At 39.3% G+C, this 21414-nt stretch overlaps 1 protein-coding gene across 1 annotated transcript; it reads right to left on the bottom strand.

Annotated features, from left to right (window-relative positions):
• Nucleotides 1-1521: 1521 nt before the first annotated feature.
• Nucleotides 1522-17053, bottom strand: col9a1a (collagen, type IX, alpha 1a). Its single transcript, XM_019360395.2, has 26 exons — nucleotides 17030-17053; nucleotides 16506-16559; nucleotides 16284-16337; nucleotides 16097-16129; nucleotides 14050-14107; nucleotides 13922-13975; nucleotides 13777-13830; nucleotides 13615-13668; nucleotides 12987-13040; nucleotides 12852-12905; nucleotides 12628-12681; nucleotides 12170-12223; nucleotides 11945-11998; nucleotides 11815-11859; nucleotides 11643-11696; nucleotides 11409-11462; nucleotides 10370-10423; nucleotides 8380-8451; nucleotides 6987-7022; nucleotides 6839-6883; nucleotides 6554-6586; nucleotides 6093-6239; nucleotides 5690-5744; nucleotides 5318-5506; nucleotides 4596-4673; nucleotides 1522-2691 (listed from the first exon to the last, which is right to left on the bottom strand). The coding sequence occupies exons 4-26, from the start codon at nucleotides 16111-16113 to the stop codon at nucleotides 2486-2488; spliced, it is 1575 nt and encodes a 524-aa protein (XP_019215940.1). The 5' UTR covers nucleotides 16114-16129; nucleotides 16284-16337; nucleotides 16506-16559; nucleotides 17030-17053; the 3' UTR covers nucleotides 1522-2485.
• Between the last annotated feature and the right edge of the window lie 4361 nt (nucleotides 17054-21414).

The raw sequence follows: 21414 nt of genomic DNA, 5'->3' as shown, positions 1-21414 counted from the left end.
TCTGTCACCAACAAGGCACTTCTATTCATTGCTGATCACTAGATATTTTCCTTTTCAGACAATTGTCTGAATGCTTGTGTGGGAAAATCCCAGTTTCTGAATTAATTAGGCCAGCCTGTCCGGCACCAACAACCATTACACATTGAAAGTCACTCGAATCACCCGTTTTCTTCATTCTGATGCGCCATTTGAACTTCAGCAGGTCGTCTACATGCCTAAATGCAATGAGTTGCTTCCATTTAAGTGGCTGATTAGATATTTTTGTCAAAGCTTTGAAAATGAGCCTGTAACGGTCTGCTACAACCTCTGGTGTACGTTTTGGAACAACTTTGAGAAAGGTTATTCAAAAAGGGGGAGGACACAGTGAATTTAAAGTATACGCAGTATACAGAGATGGGCAGTAACGTGTAATCTGATTACTTTTTTCAAGTAATGAGTAAAGTAGGAGATTACTGTTGCCAAAAAGTAATTAGATTACACTTACTTTCCCGTAAGCACGCTGCCTTACTGCGTTACTAAACCGTGATTTTGTTGACAGTGTCTCATGACAATGACGTACGAGTGTGTGACATCCGTGCCAACAGACGTGTGCAGATCAACAATGGACAATATGGAGTGTGAGAGAGAGTAGGACCGTGCAGCGTTTAAAGTTTGGAAGTACTTACATTACTTTGAGTTTGATTCATAAAAGTGACAAAAAAATTAGCGTCTGCTGCACACTCTGCGTGGGAAGAAAACTTCTTTCTACAGCAAAAAAATTAAACTTCAAATCTGAGCAAGCACCGAGCATGCCGCCATGGGAATGTGAAATTCTCAGAGAAACCCCCGGATCCCCCGAGTGACATGACCTCTGCACCACCAGGCAACCCTCCACCGGCCCCACTCCTGCTAAACAGGTGACAATAGATTTATGAGCAACAGCACTTAGTTCCGCTTAATCTTTTATTTTATTTATTTTTTGCTGTGTTTTACTTGCATCTATTTGAAAGAGTTAGTGTAAACACAGCATTATTTTATTTTGTATGCTGGAATATACAGAAAATAGGTTTAAATGTTAAACAAATGTCTTCAAGTCAGAGAATATTGCATATAATTTAATTTTTGCTTGATGCAATGTGCGTAAAGTTAAAAGATTAAAACGAATAAAACAAGTTTTAAAAAGAGACTTTTTCATTTGATTAAATTTTATATGCAGAAAAAACAGAATTGGGCTGAAAGGTCTTTTGCTTTATTACATATTCAGGTTGTGTATCATGTTTTTAAGTAAGTAATAAAGTAACTAATTACTTTTGAAAATAAGTAATCAACAAAGTAACAGGATTACCTTTTTGGAGAAGTGATCTGTAACTAATTACTTTTTTCAAGTAACTTGACCAACACTGGCAGTATACACAACTGTTTATATTAGGTTTAGGTCAAAGGATTAAAGAAAATTAAAACCTGCCAAAATAGTTTGGTTTGCACTGGATTCAGTAAATGAAGATAAAAGTAAAATAAAAAAATAGGTGAAAGCTTGGCAGAGACTTTTCCACCTAACATTTTAATGAAATATTTGAAATATTTACAGTGAGGAAACAGGATGCGATATCAATGACAATTTTAATGACACTGTAAAAGCATTCATTTTAATTAGCATGGTTAAGCACGTCTTCATGAAATCGGCTTTTTGATACTTTTTAATCCTTTTGTCTGAATTTGGTGTGTTTTAAAGTAACAAACAGCTTTGAGTTTTTCGTAGTGATTCAAGTTTACGTTTTGTTTCAAGTGCACTTCATTTTTATTTACTTGCTCATACAAAACATGCCAGGAGTTATCAAAATGTTTTTATTTCCCTCCTTTGTACAAATTGAAGATGTCACGTTGAACCTTGATATAATAAATAAGAAGTCATATAAAACTGCCAGAGAGGTTTTCAAACATGGCCAACCTCTAATCAAAACCACACAGAGACAGAAACTATCAAACATTCTCCTACATTAAGAGCAAAAAGCATAAGTGGGGATTTAAGTGGACAACCAACAAAGATACTCACAAACTAATGTATGTTTTTCATTAGTATAATTTGCATATTGACACATTTACATAAACATACAGAAAATATTGCCGTGTTGTTTGAATCGAGAACGGGGCTAGAAGGTTTCTAGAGGGAGCTTTTAATTTCTCAAAAATAAATCCTACTTTTACTTTTACAGTACAGAGATGGCAAAGTTGAGGTAAAATGATTTTTTTGTGTCATATAAAGGAGTTTCAAAAGCTGATGGGTGTTTTTCAGTGTCCACCCTGATATGACTTTATAACCACAAAGATGGCTTAAAAATAAATCTAGTTCCAAATCAGCTGACTAAATTTAAAAACACAACAACACACACACACTCACACACATGCACACACCAAGTGACAAAACTCAAATGGACACGTCTTCTACAGAGTTCTAGTTTCTCCTCCAGTCTGTCAGTTTTCCCCCCAATGCAGCTGTGGTTCCTCCTCACATCTCAGTGGGACCTTTCATGCTGGAGTCCTTTACCGAAACCGGTGATGCCACCACGGGAAGGACGCACTGCGACGGCTCACAGTAACTGTTCAAACCAGGAGGACCAGGAGGTCCAGGAACACCAGCTGTACCAGCAACCCCACGAGGTCCCCTCTCTCCATCACGACCATCTCTGCCATAAGCTGGTCGACCAGGATTGCCTGCAAACAGAATGACAGAAGATCAGAAGTTAAACATCCACGTTTTTCTGTCCACCTTCTCTCTATGACTGGTTGTCAATAAATTCACTCTATTTTACAAGATTGTGGGTGATACACTCATTTAGTTTAGTTGTGTTTACTAAGCACTAATTTACACATTATCCATAAACCTTTAGTTAGCATGATTGCTCAAGAGCATCGCAAAGAAAACACAAAATATGAGGAAATATAAATATATTCAAAAGTTTCCCATGTTCAGTTTGCATAGAATATCTGCCTTTGTCAACTATGTGGAAAACTTTAGGCCAAGTACCTAACCCAGTAGTAGTCAACTGCTGTGAATTTTTGCAGCTTCTCATTACATTTAAAATGTGTCATGTTTGGCACTGCTGGCATTAAAACTCATGTATCAGATGAATATCGACAAGTTACTAGGCCCTGGCTATCTAGAAAGTTCTAAACATGATGTGTTAAAGCAGTTCTGTAATAATTAATGTCATTATTTGCAGAGTAAAGTACACGACTACAAAAATGAAATGAACAATTTTTAATCACTATAGCAATCAAGTCAGTTAAAGTTGTGGGATATTGATCTGGTCAGTTTAGCAACAGAGGGGGTTGTTAATAAGCTTCAGCTACTTTTGTGTTTGTGAAATTAACAACAGGGGAACTAGAGGGGCAACTATGAAACAAACACCAAAACAGGAATGGTTTTGAAGGTGCAGGACACTGGAATTTTTTTTTTCTTCACTAGTTTTGCATACAGCTAGGGTCACGGTCACTACTGCTAATGGAGCCCACTTGGTATTTGGCATAGACTACCAGATTTGGCAGATCCACAGGTGCCCTGTGCTTTTCACAGATAAGAGTAGGTTCACCCTGAGCACACGTGCTCCCTGGCATGGTTTGGTCTGAAAAGGCATATCCATGGAGTCACACACACACCCTATAGAGGCTAGGCAACACCACTCTTAGACCAACTGTCAGACCCTATGCTGGTGCAGTGGGTACTGAGTTCCTCCTGATGTATGACAATGACATCATCTGACAAAACTTTGCAGGCAGTTCCTGGAGAATGAACAAATTGATACAATTGACTGACTACACGCTGACCTGACCTAAAGCCAATAGAACATCTTTGGGACGTCATGTTTCGATCCATCTGACACCACAATGTTATGAACAGAATGTCCAGGAGCTCAGTGATGCCCGTCTCTCATCTGGGAGAAGATCCCCAGGACACCATCTATCAGGCCTGCGTGGCATGCATAACAGGCATGCACATGGGGGTCGTACAAACTACTGATTACTTTCTTGAGTTGTTCAAATAAAATTTACGCAAAATGGACCAGCCCGCCACATCATTTTTACACTTTGATTGTCAGAGTGTCAAGCGATGGGATCCTTTAACACATGACCCAGTTTATATCAGTATAAATGTCCAGCATGATTTTTTCCCCACTAAGATCTGATGTGTTTTCAAAGTCTTCCTTCGAACAGTTGTTTTGAGAAGTGTACTTATTCTCATAAATATAAACTATTTAACTATCAAAGTGATACTGGTTTTTATTTAATGTGCACCCATTCTTTAAATTGCAGAGCTTTCCATGCCTCTAATTAAAAACCAATTTTTACTGTGACTGAATGCATCATTCACTGTGTTAAAATTATAATATAATTAAACTATAATATTTTATGCACTCAGCAGGACAGAAAAGGATGTTTTTGCTGTTAATTAATACAAAACGTTTTATGTAACTGAGCTCACACATATGTTTTGTCTAGCATTATTGTTCATCCAAACTGCATTTTTCTTTTGGACAGTATTACATAATATTCACTAACTGATGCTTGACTGAGACATGCAGGTCATTTATTCTATGAACAGCTATCTTGTCAATTACCTGGTAAACCAGGTGCACCTGGTTCTCCTTTGGGTCCTCTCGTTATGGGTCCCCTGTCCCCTTTATCACCCTGGTCACCTGTGGGGAGGAAAAGTAATTATCACCAATGGGAAACACATAATTAAAGTTACTATATTTAGCTGTGTTTAGCAAGAGCTTCAAACTCAGGCTTCACACCACAGCTGGTCCCTCATTCAGATGATTTATCCCTGAGGAGCTACGGGTCAAAACAACATGAATATAAATGACTGTCAGTTAATTTCAATAATCCCACAGGCTTGCAGCTTACACATGAGCTGTTTGCTTTTATTTTTCTGATTCAGTAATAGTTAACCTCCTGATAAGCTCCAGATTTCCTCTGTCTAAATAACAAATACATCATAGCTGTGTATATAAATACTAGAAACATGAAAGATTTATCTTTAATTTTGAGTTTGCATGTGATTCCATGTTTGGTTTAACCTCGCCTGTTTTCATATATATGCACCTGAAATGCACACCTCTGCCAGTGGGTTCCCATTATTTTTGAACTGATCTACAGGTGGCAGTAATGCACCAAGAAACTCAGTGATGCACCAAAAAAAGGCAGAGAATAAGAAATGTGCTATTATATGCTTGTTAGCAGTGACTTATCACCAACTGAAGTCAGATAGTTTTGCGTTCTTTGTGCTCACTGGACTTGCACATTAGGAGTTGTGCAACTCTGCCAATATAAAGCTCACCCTTAGGTCCTTTGATTCCCATCAGGCCAGGTGGCCCTTTCAGACCAGGCAGACCTCTTGATCCGGTGTGACCTGGGAAACCATTCTCTCCTGTGGGGCCTGGAGGTCCAGGTGGGCCTGGAGGACCGGGCATCCCACCAATGCCTGACTCAGGCCTGGTCAAGCTAGCTGCTAGCTGGGCAAACTGATCTGTGACACAGGATAATTTTATGTTTTAATTTTCTGTGTTAATCAGTAGATATATAGATGTAAAATAACAAACATTTTGTGTTTGTCACAGGTTGGTTTGAAAAGCTCTTTTATCCAAATGACTGTAAAGCACACTGTCTTCAGTAACTACACCTAGTGGTAACCAGCCGATAGAACGCTTACCTTGCATTACCCTCATGCAGACTTGTTTGATGTGTGTATCTGTTGGTGATTTTCCCTGAACAAACAGATCGTTGATAGTGATGAGTGATGGTTACTGAGGAAATTCTGACGTTCTCAAGGTGTTTGTTGAGAAGATTGGATATTTACAGTCTCATTAAACTTGTTCTGCTTTTAAATAAACATTACTAAAACATTCTACAAAAATACTGAACAAGTATTTTCTATTGAATACTAATATTAAACACTGGATGTATTATATTCCCTTTCCCCAACAATCCATTTAGTGAAATTCAAAATAACAATTTTATAATTGTATTTCAGTTGAGGGAACATGCTGTTCAATAATCGCCCATGATTCAACAGAGAGTTGTAACAGAACAGTACAGAGATAAAAATTTCTCACCGCTGGTCCCTGTATTCCCGGCAGGCCAGGCACCCCCATGTCCCCCTGCATGCCACGGGGTCCTGGTTGACCCAACTTGCCCTCTTTACCTGGCAGTCCTCGGCTGCCCTCGGGTCCTTTATTTCCCGTCTCTCCTGGTGGGCCTGACTACAATAAACAGCACCAAACAGATGACTTCAACAGAAAAAAGAGAAGAGAAGTGGGAATCTGTGGAGTATTATCAAGAGTAAAATGGAAAACACTGGACACAATAATACAGATGTGCAAATCCATTTTGATCAATCTAAAGATTCAGGTGGGCTCTCATTTTTAAGAAAGTATAAACCATAATCGTCAGCGAATATTTCACTTTATGCGTAAGGAAGCTAGCATATATGAAAGTTTACCTTTTTGAACTAAGTTATGGGGGAAAAAAATCTCCAATATTTAAGGATAGGATACACTTGGTTAGATGAACATACCGATCCTTTCTCTCCCGGTTCTCCTGGTTCACCCTGAAAAAAAGAAAACAGCCGTAAATAACTACATGCATGCAGAAACATCCAAAGATATTTCTACCAGGTACGTTTCATATTTTATTATTCTGCAAAGCTGTGTCACTTTGTCACAAAAGAGTATTCCCCACAACAGATTTTGCAAACTCAAGTGATTCTTGGCACTGTTAACAACTACATCCTTCTTATTGGCATCACTGCGAGCATGTCTGTTTTCCCACTTCATGGTACTTTCAGTAGTCGATAACTCACCACATCTCCTCTCTCTCCTGCTGTTCCCTCAGCTCCTGGAAGTCCCTAAAAAGATTAAAATGTGCAGATTTTTAGCTCAAATCCCACTCTGTGATTTGTCTAATAATAATAGCCATGACATTACAGTTTCATAAATAAATAAATATACCTGGTCTCCCTTTGGACCATCAAGACCGACTGCACCCTGAGAAAAACAAAAAAAGCAAGATAATTATTTTTGGTATTAACTGGAAATAAATAAATTTAGTGCACCAATACCCACAATAATCCAATTTACTAATCTAGATCTGATCCAGACTTCATTTATCTGATTGAAGCTGCCTGAGTCAAAAAAAGATATGACTTTAAATGGACCTGCATTAGAACAGTGTGGGATATTGGATCAATTATTTATTATTTTTACAATTTTTAATGAATTTTTAATATAATTGTCATTTTAGTGTGGTGATCACATGCAGCAGTAACCCATTCTGACAAATTTATTTGGAAAGCTAATTTGAAGCCATCTGTCAGTTGTATGTGCAGTATTTCCTGACTGGGGCCTGATACTAGTCGTCTGCAGAGTCACAACAACACCCCTATCAGCAACACACAATTGCTCCTGCTATAAAGGTTTATACAAAACTTCGTCCAATTCACCCACTTAGTTCCAGTTACACCAGAAAGCCTGCAAACAATAGAATTAAGGATTTGTCTGGGAAGGTTCTCAGTGATCCAGGTCATCGTAGTCTAAGGAGCTTGGAAAGAAACGTGTCTGGATTTCTTTAGGTTTCCGTGGAGACGTTTCACCTCTCATCTGAGAAGCTTCTTCAGTTCTAAGAGCAATTGGTGAAGAGTACCAGATTTTAAGCCTTATTGGAGTGTCCCCCAAGAGGGTCATGGACCCCCTATTGATCCCCTACCTAATCACATGAGCCAAGGTGTGAAAACGGGTGTGGGTCACAATCAGCCAGGGTTTCGGGTGGTTCTGAAGAAGGTGGTAGAACTGAAGAAGCTTCTCGGATGAGAGGTGAAACGTCTTCAAGCAACTTAAAGAAGTCCAGACGCTTTTCTTTGCAAATTCCTTTGACTACGATGACCTGGATGACTGAGAACCTTCACAGACATGGTGGTTAATACACACTGTAAACATTTGCTGTGTTTACAATGTGTATTAGCACTTTGTATATTCTCCGCACACCCTCCACCCCACCCCACCCGACCCCCGCAAGTGATCAGCTGATCTGACTTTCTCTCTGCTCTGCAGGTCTGAACACGAACCGAGCAAAGTGAAAATGTCTTGTTGGGTTTGCACCCACCTTTAAAGAGGATCATTTATATCTGTTTGCTTTATTTGATATCAGCAGATCTCAACCATATCCCCACACAAATTCAATTCCCATATTGTTCTGATTGAACAAAAATAACATTAGTGTGCAACTTAATAAGTAGAGTGAGGTAGTGCTGTGAGCCACGGTACATGTGACTATTTATTTTGGACTGTTGCATTCACATGACTTCATTTTAAATCAGATCTGTTTTTTTCAATTTATGTCTCTTACCCTGTCTCCTTTCTGACCACGGAAACCAGCAGGGCCAGGGAGTCCGGGTAGGCCTGGATTTCCTTTGCTCCCCTATTTAAAAAAAATAGCCACACATACATACATAACCTGCTTTTAACATATAACACACACACACATACATTCAGAATCACAAAACAGAACACACTGTGCGAAGCTTAGAGCAGGTACCATACCACCCCCAACTTAATCTAACCATATCTACAGGGAAAAAAAACATTTCCAGCTTTACATCATTCTGAACCACAGGCTGGACCCACAAGCACCCCAAGCATCCACCCTCCCTTGGATGTGTTAGGGTGTATGTGGGGATGTGGGCATTCCTGGGGAACAGAGATTTCTTTCAGGGTTTCTCAGGTTATTTTCCTGCCCTGAATCCCCCCTGAGCTGCAGAAAAAATAAAAGCCTGTAACACAAGAGACCATTCATGCCCACTCGCCAGTGGATTAGAGACTTAACTGCAGGGACAGGCGTTCAAAAAGACCTTCAGCTCTTTATTAAAAGCACAAAAACATGACTCTGCTTTCCTGCTATGAATATCTGAGCAGATACAAGGTTTGTCTTTGCCGGATTATTCTCATGTCGAATAATACTTTCAGGATGGATTGTATTTATGAACACTGTGTCTGCTTGGCTTTCAGTTTCAAGGCGCTCATTTCTTACTGATTTTTGCACTCCCAGTGACAAGCAAAAAAGACCAGCGTGTACTTTTCTCAAGACCCATCAGACCTTGGAAATTATTGCGTTCTTCTTTTTATTTTTTTGCCTGTTTGAATTTATCGTTATCTGAACGTTCGTCTCTGTACAGCGTCTCCTTTTCTTTAACACCCTTTTCCCACAACAGCACTATCATAATCCTGTTGTTTTTCACTCAGGTGGAGTCGGTTCTAACAGAAAGCATTGCTTTTAACCCAGATTTGTTGATTTGTCTGCCTGCCAGCAGGAGATCTCAGGAACTGTGCAATACTTTGCATTTATATGACTGTAAAAAGAAACAATTAAATACTATTTTTCTACCCTTTCATGATCTAAATCAGAATTTTCTTTTATTTTCCCACTAATTAACATAAATAAATTCTGCTGGGGACATTCAGCTCAGATCCTTAAATCATGTTGATGTGTCAGTATATTACGCAATACAATTAAACTCTGCCAGCATAATAAAACTATAGATACCTGTTGATGTCTTTTTACATGTATTATTAAAGACTTTCTAGTATGTATATATGCATATTAAAGTTGTTTGTTGCAGTGGTGATCCAGCCCTGGATTGTCAACATAAGACTTTCACTTCATGTAGCTCAGGGTTTTGTGTTGAGACCACAATGAGAAGTGGACTATAGGTAGGTTAAAACTATATTTCTATCATCTGTCTGTATATTTATCTAATGTGGATGAACTTCTGATGCCTTTCACCTAAAAAATATTTGCACAAAATTTCAAGTTACTTGTGATTTTGGGCAGCTCACACGAAAAATCTACCATATTTTGTTGTGAGTTGCCTACGGTTGACGGTTCCTTTCTTTTGTTCAGTGATGTTCACTAAGAGATAAAATAGTTCTCACTCCAAAAAATCTAGATGAATAGTTAGCGCTACGTGCAAAAGAAAGTACATGTACAATCAACATTTCTGATGATTTTCCGTTATTGTCACATATATCTCAGATTTCGGACTAAACTAAAAGCCTTTACTTAGAGTGTGACTGTTGCACTGGTAACTACAGTAAATGAATGCAACAAAGATCACGGAAGTTACAGTAAAACCAGGACTCGCCAAAACCTCAGCAAGCAAGCAATATTGATTTTGATTGATTGGACTATTTGCAGAAAATAAAATCTAAGACAAGATTTTAAAATATCTTAAATTTAAGAAGAATCTTACTTGTGTTACTGTGATAAGTTCTTTCTCTCCCATATTTTTTTCAAAACATAATGTCCCCAAGAGAAAAGACGGCTTTCCCTCAGGTCTTACCTTGGCTCCTGATAATCCCGGGGGCCCATCGGGTCCTCTTTCTCCTCGTTCACCCTAAAACACAGAAGAGCTATGGTCACATCTGGAAATACAGACAGAAGTGAGTCAAAACGCAAGTGAAATAAACAAAAAGACATTTTCATGCAGTTTGGTAATTTGTCATGTTTGATATACTGTATGTGTTGATCTTTTTAGGTCAACTGTCCTGTAGCTATTACAGGGAATCTTTTATAACCTTATCAATTTGTATAGTTGAACGAGTCACCGTATATAAACATCCTTGTTTATCATATATCCCAGTCAATTCTCTGGGTTTGACTGGGATATTTTATTTTTTTCTAATTGGCTGGCTCTCCTAAAGGTTGTGTGTCTGAGATGACTACAGTAGGAATATGCTCTCACTCAAATTTGAAACCTGAGCTTTTGGCTCACAGATGTCCCGGTACACTCTCCTTCTGATTATAAATCTATAAATGCCTTCCTGCTCTACATGACTGTTTGCTCTCAATTTCTCTTTCAATAAATATTGTTTAATCAAATTTGAGGCTGTGGACTTTGCATCTGTTTGTGTATGTTCTGAATGGAGAGCAGCAAAGGTGCACTGTTTTCCCTCTCATCTCATTTATCATCCTCCTGAAGTCACTGTTACTGCCTCTTATCTCTTTAATCTTACCCTACTGAGGAAGGTGAACAGTTACTTACATTATGGAGTTTCCTTTACTCTGTAACAGTTAGCTTCCTCTGTTCATATTGATCAGATTTACAGAGGCTATAATACTAAAGCTTCTAGCACTTTAGAAGTGCTTGCACCATGCCCTGCAAGTAGGCCATGTAGGCAAAGCTAGCAGGTGACTGCTTGTGGCTGTTGTGTTTAGCCCACAGGAAGCTGGAAGTCAGGACTTAGGTGAGAAAAATTGTAGATATTGGGACATCATGAAGAGCTGGAAGCAAACGGGAGGGGATCTTCCGGTTTACGGAGGGAAAACAACTACTTCGGAGGTTAAGGTGAAAACCGAGTACATGAATTTCAGAGACTTACTGGTCCTCCTCTGGGCCCAATGGGTCCCACCTCTCCTTGATCACCATATTCACCCTAGTGAACAAGATATCAGACAGGATAATCATCAGAGCTCCAAAAGGGAGCTGACTAATCCATTAGTTGGTACCTTTAACCCGGTAAAGTACAATAGTTTAATGTGCTTTTACATGCGTCCTTTGAGACTCACTTAACAATTTAATGAACCTGATGCATCTCGCCTCGCTTCAAACTTACTTGTTTCCCTGGAGACCCCATCAGACCAACAACTCCTGGATCTCCTGTGTTACCCTGATGACACAGAGAGACAAACAGAACATCATTGGCTCATCTTACTGAGAAACTCCTGTCTTTTTGCAGACATAGTTTTGTTTTTCATGAGGTGTTGGTACAGAAGCATTGATCATACCTTTGCACCTCCGTGTCCTTTTTGACCATAAGCTCCCGGCAAACCCTTCATGAAGAAAATTGTAATAAGTGAAAATATCTAAGTCAAGAAAAGATGTTAATGAGGAATCAGGCTGTCAGACGTCACTTACAGGAAGTCCCTGTGGGCCAGCATCACCCGGAGCCCCATTTTTTCCCGGAAGACCCTAAAAATAAAAACAATTGAACTGCTAAAGGAGGAGGAACTGCTAAACACCTTTATTGTTATTGTATTAAATGTTGCTAAAAGTAATTCCTAAGGAAATGTATACAAAAGCAGTCTTTTCAGAATCTAGACTTCTGCTTATTATTAATTAGATATTAATTAAAACAGTTACCTTAGACCCGGGCAGTCCAGGAATTCCTTCGCGACCATCTGGACCAGGAAGGCCCTGTTGGCAAGATAAGAAGGATCTCATTACAAAGCTTATTTCATACAGATACATTTAAATCAAAGTACCACAGTAAGAAAAACAAGAAGGATGTTATACTTGGTAGAGAAGGAAAATGTGTAGAGATAAAGCTATTTAAACCCAGTATGTTCAGCCATGTTAGCTAAACAGTACAATAAGAGCATTATAGCGATTAAATTCTGAATTCTACCAAGACAAACACCCAGGAAAACCCGTCTATAGAATACAGGTGGGAAAGGAGAATAACAATATGAATTCAACAGACAATGGTCGGATGGCTTTAGAAGCAGAAAACAACAGGAAAGCAGGTCAGTAAGAAGACACAGAAGAAAAGATTCATTGACTGATTGATTCTAGCATGTATAAGACATATCTGTGCTCACAGGGTCTCCTTTTGGCCCAGGAACTCCTCTGATTCCTGGTGGACCTCGGTCCCCCTATGAAATAACAAACTGCAATTAACTGCAAACAAATTCACATGATGACAGGCCTAAGTTCATTTCATGCTAAGGTAATGCTGGGTGATGTATTTCAACTGGAAACAGAGAGTTAAAAGAAAACTTGGCCTGATGCTAAATTTCTTTCTTTTTTTGATTTGTGATCTCACCAGCACTCCCTTTGGGCCGTTCTCACCAATGGGTCCTCTCTGGCCTGGATCCCCCTAAAAATGGTCAGTTTTCATCAGGATTTCATCCAAGTAACACAGAGGACTGTGCAGAGATAATAGTAAGCTTCCACTCACTGGAGCTCCCTGGATTCCACGAGGGCCTATGTCACCCGGGTTTCCACGAGGTCCCTGTTTATAGTAATGGGAAAAGGGACATAAGTCAAATTAAGTTGATACATTTTTTCTATTAAAAGTATACATGATTCACTTTCCAGTGCACTTCTCAGATCATGAAATTACTGAGTTTTGGGTCTTTTAGGCTGTATTGGATAGAGACCGTGTAGATAGACAGGAAAGTGGGGAAAGACTGCAGCAAAGGGCTGGGGGTTGGACTTGAACCCGGGGCTACTGCTTTCCAGCCATATGACGTATGAGTGCCTGTATATCCCACTGAGCTATATCAGCACCATTACTGAGCTTTATTAATAATGCTTTTTTTGGGAGAACATGCAATCTCCTCACAGAAACTCAGGGCCTTTTCTCTTGAGGCAGCAGTGCTAACCACTGTGCTGCCCCTTTTCATATAATAGTTTGTAAATACGTCCGTAGCTATGGGCCACAATAAGCAACTTGCACAAACTTCCTTGGGGGAAATTTTTTTTACATTGGACTGTCCCTTAATATATGCCCTGTTGGCTCAAACGATACTGTTTGCGTTTACAAATACAATCCATGAAGCTGTATGCAGTGTGCGTCCTCTCACCCTGTCACCTTTAGAGCCCATTATTCCTGGGAGGCCTCTTGATCCAGCTGGGCCCTAGAATTACTCAGCAGATAGAGGAGTGTTAATATGTTTGATTGCATGGAGCAATTTCTGTATGTATTCAGATTTTTAGGGTCACAAGAGAATGATGAAATAGTTTACTGGTAGTCCTTGAGATCCAACTTCACCAGGCAGTCCCTGTTCACCCTCATCTCCCTGAGAAATGAACGTCTCAGAAATATCAGGATTTGATATCAATGCTTAATTTTTTCATGTAGTGAAAACTAAAATGTTAGCATAAGGTTACCTTGTGTCCTTGTCTTCCGGGCTCACCTGATTCACCTTTAACCCCTTTGTGACCCTGTAAACAGAAACTAATTGTTAGAAGTTATCAACAAAAAGCAAATTAAATATGCTAATAATTGATCAACTTACTTTCATGCCTGGGAGGCCAGAATATCCAGTAATACCTAAGGGGGCAGGCATTGGGACACTGGAAAAATACAACAGGCTATTTGAGGTCAAGGAAACGCCCTGCCACCAGGGGGCTCCACTGACAGCTAAAACAAGATAATCAGCTTTTAAGATAAGATAATACTTTATTCTAGATTTGGGAAATTCTTTAATTACAAAAGTTACAATAAGAATAATAATAATATTTTGAAATCAACAAAGGAATTACAATTTTGCCTCTAATCACATCATTTACATTCAGTCAGGTTTCAGAGCTCATCACAGCACAGAAACAGCTTTAGTGAAGGTTACAAATGATCTTCTTATGGCCTCTGACAGTGGACTCATCTCTGTGCTTGTCCTGCTAGACCTCAGTGCTGCGTTCGATACTGTTGACCATAATATCCTATTAGAGCGATTAGAACATGCTGTAAGTATTACAGGTACTGCACTGCAGTGGTTTGTATCATATCTATCTAATAGACTCCAATTTGTCCATGTAAATGGAGAGTCCTCTTCACACACTAAGGTCAATTATGGTGTTCCACAGGGTTCAGTGCTAGGACCAATTCTGTTTACATTATACATGCTTCCCCTAGGCAGCATCATTAGAAGACATAGCATAAATTTTCACTGCTATGCAGATGACACCCAGCTCTATCTATCCATGAAGCCAGGTATCACAGATCAATTAGTTAAACTGCAGGAATGTCTTAAAGACATAAAGACCTGGATGGCCGCTAACTTTCTGCTTCTTAATTCAGATAAAACTGAGGTTATTGTACTCGGCCCTGAAAATCTTAGAAATATGGTATCTAACCAGATTCTTACTCTGGATGGCATTACCTTGGCCTCCAGTAACACTGTGAGGAACCTTGGAGTCATTTTTGACCAGGACATGTCCTTCAATGCACATATTAAACAAATATGTAAGACTGCTTTCTTCCATTTGCGCAACATCTCTAAAATTAGAAATATCCTGTCTCAGAGTGACGCTGAAAAACTAGTTCATGCATTTATTACTTCCAGGCTGGACTACTGTAATTCTTTATTATCAGGATGTCCTAAAAACTCGCTGAAAAGCCTTCAGTTAATCCAAAATGCTGCAGCAAGAGTCCTGACAGGGACTAGAAAGAGAGAGCATATTTCTCCTGTTTTGGCTTCCCTTCATTGGCTTCCTGTTAAATCCAGAATTGAATTCAAAATCCTGCTCCTCACATACAAGGTCTTAAATAATCAGGCTCCATCTTATCTTAATGACCTTGTAGTACCATATCACCCTATTAGAGCACTTCGCTCTCGCACTGCAGGCTTACTTGTTGTTCCTGGAGTATTTAAAAGTAGAATGGGAGGCAGAGCCTTCAGTTTTCAGGCCCCTCTTCTGTGGAACCAGCTTCCAGTTTGGATTCGGGAGACAGACACTATCTCTACTTTCAAGATTAGGCTTAAAACTTTCCTTTTTGCTAAAGCATATAGTTAGGGCTGGACCAGGTGACCCTGAATCCTCCCTTAGTTATGCTGCAATAGACGTAGGCTGCCGGGGATTCCCATGATGCATTGAGTTTTTCCTTTCCAGTCACCTTTCTCACTCACTATGTGTTAATAGACCTCTCTGCATCGAATCATATCTGTTATTAATCTGTCTCTCTTCCACAGCATGTCTTTATCCTGTTTTCCTTCTCTCACCCCAACCGGTCGCAGCAGATGGCCCCGCCCCTCACTGAGCCTGGTTCTGTCGGAGGTTCCTTCCTGTTAAAAGGGAGTTTTTCCTTCCCACTGTCGCCAAAGTGCTTGCTCATAGGGGGTCATATGATTGTTGGGTTTTTCTCTGTATTTATTATTGTGTGATCTACTGTACAATATAAAGCGCCTTGAGGCGACTTTTGTTGTGATTTGGCGCTATATAAATAAAATTGAATTGAATTGAATTGAATTATTCATGTTCTGTTCTTAGTAAGTTTCCCTGGTATGTAAGGCAAATGTAAAATTGTGGTTTTACAAACAAATAGTTGCAGGTTTATCTACTTACCAGGTCTTTGCCTTCATAGACAGCTGGAGGCCCCTAGAAAAAAGTGTCTGAGCTTAAATCATCTTATTTTCATTTTCAATACAGACCTCATCTATTCATTAAAATAATTACCAGATCATTAACCTTTATTATCTTTTTTTCCCTGATGATGTTCATTAGCAGTGTAGACAGAAACTGGGATACTTACTCTTGGACCACGAGGACCAGGAAGACCAACTTGACCTCTTCTCCCTCTTGCTCCCTGCAGCAGATAGATGAGTTTTTATTAATCAGTTGTGTAGTCACCAGCAGGACATGTTTTTATTGACTTTGTTTGTACTGAAGGTATTGGCACCTTCAAAGATAAAAACTTTTTATTCTACAAAAGCTAAGAAATTGTATTTAGGCAATTTATGATTTATATACTCACAGGGGGTCCTACTTTTCCCAGTTCCCCTGGTAGCCCATCAGAACCAGGAATACCCTGTTAAAAAATACAGCAAAATAGCATAAACTGTTGTAAATGAGCTCTACTTGCACGTGTGCAACACTGAGCAGGTTTTTAACAGAAGAACTGATAAATTCTAACAAAAACACACCAAAATATTAGCCACAATAATAATTTAAACGCTCCTGTTTGCGGAAATGACATTAACAAGACGATCAGATATTTATTATTTATCAAATGAGGCCTTGCTTCAAAAAACATTGAACATTCAACATTGAACATGTTTTTAGTAGAAGTTAGATCTTTTCACCATACTCTGCCCAAAGAATAATATCATATAAGAGCCCTGGAACTACAGAACAGCCTGTAAATATGTTACAAAGTAACCAGTAACCACTCAGTTGCTGGTAACCACAAATCGGCAACCACTGATTTGCTTGTTCATTTGTTTAATGTACATACTTATGCCAACCTGAAAAGGACTTAGAAATCAGCAGTGTACTCACATCAAATCCATCAGGTCCTACACCCTGTGGGAGACAAGTCCTAAATTACAATGTGTCAAACTGAGAGTAAGAAATAATTAAAAATTTGCAAAAATTCTTTTTAAAACTAGGTTGTACAAGATATAATAGGTAATAACCAATGTTCCCTCTAATTTTTCATGTGTCTGAGCGAACACACAAACTCCCTGAGCGATCCCTTGGACCACTGTGAGCGACATCAGACGTGTGCACTGTGGTCACGCCAGCATCTAATCCATCCAAGTTACATGGTTTATTAAAATAATCAAATTACAGTATTTACATTTATGTTAGACTACTTTTAATTAACTGCTTTAGCCCACTTACAATGAAAATTTAAAAAATCTTGTTCATGACCTGTGTAGTATGTTAACACTATTGGAAGTAAAAAAAACTTTAACTCCAATTTTGAAAACACAACTTTCTTTCTTTTTTTTCTTTTTTTTCATAAAGCTCTGACTTGTATTATGAGTCTGAGTCTGTGGTCTGGGAGAGAGTCCTGTAACTCTCTGTCTGCCAAATACAGTATATAATGACCAATGCTGGGCAATTAATTATATAGTTACTACTTCAAAAAAGTAACTCAGTTTGGCAAACAACAAAGTTTTTTGCAGCTATTTATTTTTTTTAATGCAGCCAAGGCGTTTTTAAATAAACATTTCAAACTATTTACAGAACAATCAGCTGTTCTGCATCAAATCTGATGCCACACAAATTATTTGTGCCACTCCAAAAAATAATTTCTGTCCACTATGAGATAAAGGAGAACAACAGCCTGATACCTGCAGGCCTGACAACAGGAGATGTATCACTCCTGTAACACCTGTAACATTCAGCAGCCGCCTCATTGTTCTGACACACACAACAAAACTATTGACTACACTACACACTAACTACACACTAACTACACAAGATTTGCGCTAAACGTCTCAAATCTCTCACATCTCAGAACACCGCCGTCACTCCTAAAACTTCCCCCCGTTTCTTAACAACTAGATGCCACGTTGCCATATCATTTTTTGATTGGTCGACACGGTACTTTTTTCGACCAATAGGAAACGGTGGGGGGGTTGGTTTTGTTTTTGCTCACAGGCGGAGAGTGCTTTCGAGCGTTTTCCTTATAAAACGCCGTTTTTACCGTTTCTTCCCGCAGTAAATATAAACAACGATAGTATTCAGGAAGAAAACCAAACATTGCAGATATTTTTATCATAACTCTGGTTTTACGTGGCCCATCAACACAATTTAAAAACTGGTATAAAGTCCACACTTTTTCCGTCAATTGTTCCGTCTGTCCTGCTCACATCTCCAATGGTTGTACACGTTGTCATTAACGTGGCTTCACTGCACATCAGCCACGCCGCTTTGCTAGCTAAAACACCGGTGTCGGCACATAAGGACGCTGTCATAGCCTGTCAACGACGTTGATTGGCTGCGTATATACGAATGTGAATCGCATTATTGGCTGGACTATAGGATAAGGTGGCATCGTTCTAATCCCCTACAGGAGCAGCCAGTCACTTACTGACTAACACTGCAAAACAGAATTGTTAAAGTTTTAATTTTAATTTCAATTCAGGTTAGATTTTTTTTGTGCGCAACGCAGATTTTCTGTGCGCAGAGACCGTGCCAGCAGTGCGCAATTGCGCACGTGCGCAGCTTAGAGGGAACATTGGTAATAACTAAAATGAAGAAAGAGGTAAAATTTGCATTGAAAAGAAGGTCAAATATATAAAGCAATACATATTTGAATATCTGTACTTACAGTCTCTCCAAGAGGCCCACGTGCTCCAGATTCCCCCTGAAAACCAGCAAGAACAGAAATGTTATTTCACACGAGGACAGAGTACAGTATACTTGCAGATACGTGGTGCTACTCTATACTGTAGTGTGAAAAAACTGATTTAGAGATCTGAGCAAAATGACTAACTGAGAAATATGTTGAGACAATAAACTTACTTTTGAGCCTTTTGGGCCCACGAGGCCTGGATCCCCAGGAGGTCCCACAGGTCCCTGTGGACATGAAACAAAGTACATTCAAATCTTGGCATGCAATCATGATATTTAAAATATATATTGCACTCTAGCTGCCATTTCTTTTCCTATTGTTGTTTTGTTTGATTTCTGTATCGTGTGTATGTGTGTGTCTCATAGTATAGGACTGAGGTTAGAGAATTTATAGGTGGACTTGTGTAAAGTGAAATTGTAACTATCTGCATCCAATAATATACACTTTACAAAAACTCTGGAGGTCTCCTGTCATATCAGGCACCAAGATGTTAACAGCAGATCCCTTTAATGCTGGATATTGGAAGTTGTAGCCTATGTGAATCACATTTGTTTTTCCAGTACACCCCATAGTTGCTCGCTCAGGCTAAAATCTAAGAAATCTGAAGTCCAGTCAACCCTTTGAATTCTCTTATGTTCCTAAGACTATTCTTGGAGAATTGCTCCAATATGTCAGGATGCATTATTATCCTGAATTAGGCCAATGATGTGCTTTGAAGTGATGGGTTTAGATTGCAGTAATGATTAGGTTAGTATCAAAGTAACATTCACATGAAAGACAGGACCTAAGGTAGCACTGCAGATTGAGCATTCTGACAGTTCAATGACCATACAACACAGCATGCTGTGACGCCCTTTGTGTCCTGGCAACTTGTCACTTTGCATGCAACAAAGGGTGCTCAAGTAGAGATTGGACAAGGGTTTGCCTCACTTAGAAGCCCAGAATAAATAATGAGCTGGCCAAAGCAGGAGACAGATACCACTGATGTCAAAAACTCATGACACTTCATGAAGGCAGCAAAGAGAGGATTACCGGTAGTTAGAGCTATAATGAAAAGATCAGGAGGATGGCACCCTGAGATGAACTGCGAGAAGAGAGTCTGAGATAGCAGACGATAAATAACATTGACAAAAAAAGAAAAGAAATGTTAAATATATGTGTAAGCCATTCATGGGATATACAATCAAGATACAAGTTCCTTGGGGATAGCATAAGGGCTCTGATCATAGTGGCACAAGAACCACCAATAAGCACCAAGGCAGAAAGATGTCACAGCCATCAGAAGCCATGTTGCAGGTTGGTCAAAGATGGTACAGAGACAGTCCAGCTCAGAGTAGCAGGAGCCTGGAGACTGACAAGTACCACAGGCTGAAGGAACAGCTAGAAAAAATGAGGGATGATTGCTCCAGATTATGACACATGAGACTGAAATAAGTCTGATATCGGGTTCAGGGTTTTTACATTCTTTAGCTCTTCTGCTGACTGCCTTCCATATTAACAACATTCAAAACACTCCCCACTTGGTCAAAGGCATAGGTTAAGAAATAAAACGTGTCAACACATTCAGTCTGTGACAAAAGGTTCCTTCTGTCTCAAAGCTGAAGGTCAAAATCTCAGCAAATTTCCATTTAGTATTGTATTAAAGTCTATATTCTGCTTCTATATGTAGAGGAAATTGGTGTAACTTTTGTTTTTAATTAATCACAGAATGGTTGTGCAGGCTTGCTAAAAAAAAAAAAAATCAGTACATATAAAACTCTGAGTCTGTCAGTCTGTTCTCTGTACCACCACCACATAGAGGACAGCAAACACACTGTGACCATTCTGCACCATCTTTCCCAGCGTACAGCCTGCAGTCAGCCATCTCTGGGCAGCTGATTTCCCTGAACTCCTTGAGTAGAGCACAAAAAGACCGCTGTTTCTGTCAGTACGCTATTTGAGACTCTACCCTAAATAAACAGATTGATTTATTCAAGGGACGTTTCTTTTTCCTCTACACTTTTGCTCAGCTGGGGCCAATACAAACTGCTCCCACAGCAGCAGATCTGAATGTCTTAAGTCATGTGGCTCAGATCTTACAGACACTTAATACATTATCACATTGGAGAATTTAAGACCTACTGGATCAGGTTAGCTGGTGAATTCAGAACTTAATAAAGTCTTTAATTTTGGTTTGGACTATAGAGACCACATGGCGGATAATTAAGCTATAAAACATGACTGCTGGACAAACACTTTACCAGTTTGTGCCTGTGTTGACATGTTGTCTTACTTACATCTGCCCCTGGGATGCCTGGAGCTCCAGGAGCCCCATCTTTGCCGTTCTCTCCATCAGGTCCCTGGAAGCAGAAGATTCAGCATTACTGATTTTATTAATCTTAGACTTCTGCATGTGAGAAGAGAAACCAAAAACTGACTCACTGGTGCACCAGTCACTGTAGAGTCTTCTCCTCTGTCGCCCTGAAGACACATGAAGCAGATGATCCAATGAAAACTAAACATTCATCATACATATAATTTTTTGTTTCATTGTCATTTATAAGGTGATAGATAAAAATGCTCAATGCAATCATGATAC

Source organism: Oreochromis niloticus, linkage group LG6 (assembly GCF_001858045.2).
Source record: "Oreochromis niloticus isolate F11D_XX linkage group LG6, O_niloticus_UMD_NMBU, whole genome shotgun sequence".
NCBI classification, from domain to species: domain Eukaryota; kingdom Metazoa; phylum Chordata; class Actinopteri; order Cichliformes; family Cichlidae; genus Oreochromis; species Oreochromis niloticus.
The sequence above is the reverse complement of the archived record's forward strand: the minus strand, read 5'-3'. Positions and strand labels throughout refer to the sequence as shown.